At 42.5% G+C, this 6,000-nt stretch overlaps 1 protein-coding gene across 6 annotated transcripts in view; it reads right to left on the bottom strand.

The window, feature by feature from the left end:
* Positions 1 to 6,000, bottom strand: part of robo1 (roundabout, axon guidance receptor, homolog 1 (Drosophila)) — a 232,819-nt gene that overhangs the window by 6,240 nt on the left and 220,579 nt on the right. For all 6 annotated transcript variants that reach the window (XM_005937506.3, XM_005937508.3, XM_005937507.3 and 3 more), the window contains 6 exons: positions 4,274 to 4,660; positions 3,437 to 3,553; positions 2,206 to 2,350; positions 1,715 to 1,945; positions 470 to 963; positions 197 to 358 (listed from right to left, as the gene is read on the bottom strand). In XM_005937506.3, the coding sequence (XP_005937568.1) occupies positions 197 to 358; positions 470 to 963; positions 1,715 to 1,945; positions 2,206 to 2,350; positions 3,437 to 3,553; positions 4,274 to 4,660 (1,536 nt within the window). The remainder of the gene's footprint in view (positions 1 to 196; positions 359 to 469; positions 964 to 1,714; positions 1,946 to 2,205; positions 2,351 to 3,436; positions 3,554 to 4,273; positions 4,661 to 6,000) is intronic.

Below are 6,000 nucleotides of genomic sequence, written 5' to 3'. Positions count from 1 at the left end.
ACCATAGGCTTTAAACAAAAAAGACCTGAAAGAAATATTCGTTAAAACAAGACTTGTAATTCTGGATGACTATTACTTGAACCTGAAATGTTTTTACTTAATTGTCAGAAAGGATTTTTACTATTTTATCTTAGTAATCTACAATATCAAATGAGCCTGTTTTAAATATAACTAGATGTAATTAAAAGATGTGTACCTTCATTGAAAACTTCACGTCTCTGGTTCGCTGGATGACCTACTGGATGTTGTTTCTGCTTTTTAGGAGGCCTCCTGTGTACAGCGGCCATACTCATGTTACTATCTGTAGACACTGGGCTGCCAGGACGGTGACTTGATGGGTTTATTTGGTATTTTCGTGCTGACAAAAGAAACAGAACAATAGTTTTTTCCCCTCTTTTTCTTGGACAGCAAGAGAATAAAATTATTGCAATAAAATTAAATTATTTCCTATAAAAGTGGTCTACTTTACCCGACGCTCCCCCAACTTCTTGGCCCTGTGAATTAGGGTACTTTGCCACCCTGAGGCCTGAATACTCTGCAGCTGCAGCAACCGCTTGAGCAAAGTCAGCGTCTGTGAAGAAGGATCCATCTGATGAGCTGACTGCACTGGATCTCCCCGAAGAGACATTATCCTCTTCGGAAGCTGACCCCCATCCGTTGATCATGGAGCCTGTCACTGAGCTCTCCAGGTCCCCCATGCTGGATGCAGGCGTCTGTTCTAGCCCTCGTAGCAGCAACCTCCGCGGATGCATCTGGGGATGGTGAGGGTTTGTGTGGGGGTGGGTGTGGTGGTAGTGCATCTTAGCCACCTCTGCATCTGTCTCATCGCCGTCCTCCTCTTCCTCCAGTATGTCCTCCTCCTCCATACCATCCGTGTCCAAGGCTAACGGGGTGTTGATATACCCATATGTGTGTGAAGGAGACATGGGCCTGGGAGGGGGTGGGGGGCTCACAGCATGGCGCCTATAAAAAATGAGAAGAAACTCATAAACTGTAGAGTTTTTTGCATCATTAAATCATAGTTACCCAGTTATGGAAAAAACAACCTAATCGTCCCATGTTTTAGCCAATTGACTACAAATGAGGTGCTTTACTGTTGATGATGCTGATGATCTTCTGATGTCACATTAGAAGTTAAGTTTTGATCACCCCAATGATGTGAATTTGCTAATTTATTTTAAAATGGCTTCTCTGTGGAAGATGAACTTCAAATTCATTATGGCTTCCCCCCCCCTTCAGGCACAATAACAGGGATGAGTTTTCCAAAACAGTTCTATCTCACAGCTGGATTTCTGCACAATTATAATCACTGACAAAAATACATTTGACTAAATTTACGCTGATGTGCTACCTATTTGAAACACATTTAAAAAAAAAACAAAAACCTAATGTTCTACTGCTTGAATCCCCGTACTATACTGAAATGAACTGCAACAAATGACTCCCTAGAAGGTAAGAAATCAGTCTAAAACCTAAGATATGCTTTTGAAAAATGGCCAACGGTGCACACAATATACAGACGATATACATGGAGTTTAATGGGCTCAATCAGGAAAACAGCCATGAATTTCAAATGCAAAGTAAATCATGTTTCTTTATGAGGCTTTAGAGAATACATACATTTCTTGAGGATTTTTTTTTTTCTTTTCAGCAGCTGAGTGCTCTTATTCTGCTACTTTATTCTTGCAGACAGCTTGACATCATGCTGCTGTACCTGCGTTCATGGCTGTCTGGGGCATCCTGGAGCATCGGCTGCATCTCCTCCTGGGGTGAGGGGGTGAGAGTGGCTGTGGACTGGTGACTGTAAGACACGGCAGCAGGGGAAGAAGCTGCCCCACGGATGGGAGGAGTGGGCCCCCTCTCCATCTCTTCTTCCTCCTCCAGCTCATCAGGCTGCAGGTACATGTGAGAGGGGGGCATGGGGCACTGCATGTCTGGATCACAGCTGCCAGCAGAGAGAAACAAGCCTCATTACCTTCATATCGCTCAGCAAAAACATGTTTTTTTTTATTTTTTTTATTGAAGCCAGAAAACATCCTCTAAATATTCATGTCAGCCTTCTATCAGAGTCTGACATGAACCTAGCACTAATGGACAGAAAATGCTCGGGGCAATTGTTTGGAATGAATGTGGAGAAAAGGCAGCAGCAATGAACTAGTATTTAAATATACTGTCAGATCAGATGACCATTTAGACATGTCCCACCTTTCTTCCATCGGTAGAGAGTATTCCTCTGTGTTCCGAGTTGGGGGTGGGTTTGCAGGAGGAGGGGGCAGAAGGTCAGCCCAATTCATTGTGCTTTGTTTGGGTACTTTGGGGGTGCGCACTCCCTTCTTTTGACCCTGACTCCCTGTTCACAAAAGGGAAAACGATCATTCACAGGACCGCTACAGATACACATACTCTCTGTCTCTAAAAATCACATCAATTATTAATGCTGGAGAAATCACAAGGTAACAAAGATACTGACAGCAGAGACAATTGACATTAATAAGGCTGACTGACAAGAAAACGATAATTTTACATGTGAGAGTGAAAAGGCTAATGCAACTCTCCAATTTATGTAAGTATGCCCATACTGCTCAGAAATTAAATGAGGGGAAATACTATAAAACAGCTATTTCCCTGAAGGGGTATAACCCAGTATGAAGAGAAAAGGTAGAAGGAAAACAGCAGAAAAGGGTCCAATTAATAGAAAACTATTAAAATTGTGAACCAATGAGCTGTGATGTGCAGGCAGCACTAAAGGCTGCTCCTTAATGGCTTGAACTTCAAACGCAATATCAGAATGGATACATGGCATTAAGGTGGCAGTGTTGCATGCCGTCTGCAATGTGTTATCATTTGTCCTTGTCCAAAGACAGACATTGAGGCCATGATGAAATTAGGCTGCTCCATACTGGAATTAAAGTAAAGCCAATTAACGGAAGTAATGCAAAATAAGCAAGGACAAACACAGAAATAAAAAGTACAAAGCAGAATAACAAACACAAAATAATTTGAAGATGCATTTCCTTTTATCTAATTTGCTTTAAACATCCTTGGATGATGTTGCATAAAGAAAACAAAAAACATGCTCTCATGCCTTTGTTTCAAAGTACTGTTGGCACTTGTGTTTTATTCACCATGTTTCCACACTGAAGGCTTTGCTTCAAGATGGGCTAACATGCAAATTAATCAAATTACAATTGAAAGCATATTTTATTAGTGGCTCAAAGTGATTTAAAGCCTTTGAGAAAACTGGGATTTTAAAATGGAGCTTGAGGGTATATGTGATTATAGAATTCATAGTAATAATTTAGCTGGAAAAATAATATTTTGCCTTTTTTTTTTTTTTTCTTCCTGCGAACATCGAATGAGAGTCTGTGTTGATTTGTATAACAGCCGACTGGCCGACCTGAAAAAACTCCTGTCCTTGATCCTCTAACCATCTTACCGGAGGTACTACTGCTGCCCCGGTCAGAGCTGTTGTAGGAGCCCCCAGTGTGGCTGTCATGAGTCTGGCTGTAGGGAATTGTGGCTGGCATAGGGCTGTCACCTCCTCTGTAGCGATCTGGTGGTGAGGATAGTGAAGGATATAGTTATTGCAGGGAGGCAGGCAAACAGGGACACCACAAAGACGACCACTTTGTACTAAACAAAGATCACCGCTTTACATTAGAAACGTTAAACAATATATGGAGTGAAATGAGATTACACCGAGAGCTATGTATTTAGCTACACATGAGGCATGCAGGTCATGCTTTCATATTCATTCTCATGTGAGTATGTGAACACATGCAACAGCTGCACTGAAATCTTAAAACTATCACACCAGCTGTGGTTCCTTTCTGCAGGTACGACCAGGTGATGATAGCTTCATTCAAAGCATCTTTAAAGATCTTTGAGTTATCTTTATCTTTCCTTTAGAAATCTGACACCAAGGATAAACTCTCACACCTGCTTTTGTTATAAAACAAGACACCCCAGATACCAAAAGATGATAGCAATTCAAGCCTGGCCCTCATTTAGCAGTAAAGATTCTACTTGATTGCGTGGAGAGGTTGCATGAATGCCATACAGACAGGCAGAAAGACAGTGATGGTGCTTTTGTTGAATGAAAAGGACTGAGACAGAGCCAAGGGATACATGAGCATGAAACTCTTCTACACGTATCCAGAGTGGGGCGAAACAGCCAGGAGAAGAGAGAAGTGAGGGAAAAATCGAGTGGAAGAAGATCATGGCTTGGAGTTGGCCTCTCTAAAGATGGCTGCTGGCTATTCCACACACTCACCCTTGTTCAGCTTGTTTTGCTCCATGATGTTGTACTGCAGCTGGGAGCTTATTTCCTGTTTCTGCTGCTGGACTGAGGGGGGCTTCCAGCAGTGTTTCTCATTCACCTCTCCTCCACCCACGAGTCCACCTCCACTCCCTCCAGTCACTCTGTCTGAGTTCATGTTGTTTCCCATAATGGAGGACTGGATGAGCTGAGTGGTGGCATAAGGTGTCGGCTGGCCCCCTGGACCTACAAAGCGGCCATCTTTAAGGTTTGGGCTGTTGAAGGTCTTCATCTCATTGATCTTGTTGGACAGGTCTACATCTCCATAGACTCCTGACTCAGGCACCATAAGGTTGGTCTGCTTGTTTTCCATCTGGTTGTTATAATTGGCGATACAGTCGGCTGAAGAACATGAGGAGGGCATTTAGTCAGTCTTTTCTACTGCTGATCAGCTTAGCAGCAGTATGCCAGTTTGGCAAAAGATTTCAAACAATAAGGCATCATTTCATCTACTGTCGAGCTGAAAAAATTAAGAAAAGCAACACATTTTTCATCTCAAGCTTTTTGAATGATCCCCACCTTCCAGAGAGACATTTCTACTTATGCTTTAAGTCTCAGTTTTGTTTGCAAAAATGACGATCTGCTCTAGGTGACTGACACAGGTTATGTTACCCCCTTCTCAGTTTCACCCATGACTCAGTGTAGGTGTCATCTGTGTTCTTTTTCTTCTGATGGTTGGGAGCGTCTTTGCTCATTGAGAGGGACGGAGACATGTCTGTATCAAAGACCTGGAATGAGGCGTGCAGTAAAAGCACAGCTTCACTGACAGATCCAATTTTCCCTGGCTCATAAAATATTCAAATCCTCCAGCAGATCTGAGAGCCAGCCTTGCGGTAAATACCAAGGACGGCCATAGGTGCGCGCAGCTCGTGCCACGTAACTCATGTTTCAGCTGCATGGAAAAGCTCAAACACTTCAAAAGGTTGATGTGTGAAAGCGCCCCTATGGCTGAGATAAAGGGACCTTAACTCGTATTTCTTTGCTCTGTCACCTAGTCAGTGATCCTCTTAATGTTCAGAATTTAGGTTTGGCACACACACAAAGCATGCGTCTGGCAAGCTCCTTAGTGTCATACGGCAGGGTGTCATGCGAGTGAGGGCTGCCTCTAGCCTGTTATTCCCTGTTAAACATCTCAGACCATGTTAAGGTAGAGTTAAACACTTCAACCTCAGAGGGGTGATTAGCACAAAGAAAAACTCAACTTGACTATAGTCTACAAAATGAATTATTAATCCTCACTGGAAAGGTTTGAAGTCAGGAGAAACTATTTAGTGGCTGGATGGATATTGGATTGAACAGCTGGACAGGAATTATGTGCTGCCCTTAAAGGCATAGTCCCAAAGTGCATAATTTAGAACATAAAGCATTTCATTGCAATCCAAGTTCCAGAGGATAGAGGTTTTTTGGTCATGGCTGTTAATTATTAATATTACGTCCTACATCATACTCTGTGTGTGTGTGTGTGTGTGTGTATGGTTTGGCAGCAATGCATAAGATTCTGAGGCCAAATATGCTTCCCTTTGTTGATAACTGTACTAGTGCTAAATAAACTAGAGGCCACCTGGTGGTGTTCTCTTTTTTCCCCCCCTCACCCTACTTATCTTATCTTTGCTCTGTATTTATGCCAATACATCTCACTGTATCATTTAACATACACTTATTCTTCATCACTACTTTTTCCA

The sequence above is a fragment of the Haplochromis burtoni genome, unplaced genomic scaffold (assembly GCF_018398535.1).
Source record: "Haplochromis burtoni strain Fernald_Lab_line unplaced genomic scaffold, NCSU_Asbu1 Contig_234, whole genome shotgun sequence".
NCBI lineage: Eukaryota > Metazoa > Chordata > Actinopteri > Cichliformes > Cichlidae > Haplochromis > Haplochromis burtoni.
Note: the sequence above shows the minus strand (reverse complement) of the source record. Positions and strands in the feature narration are given on the sequence as shown.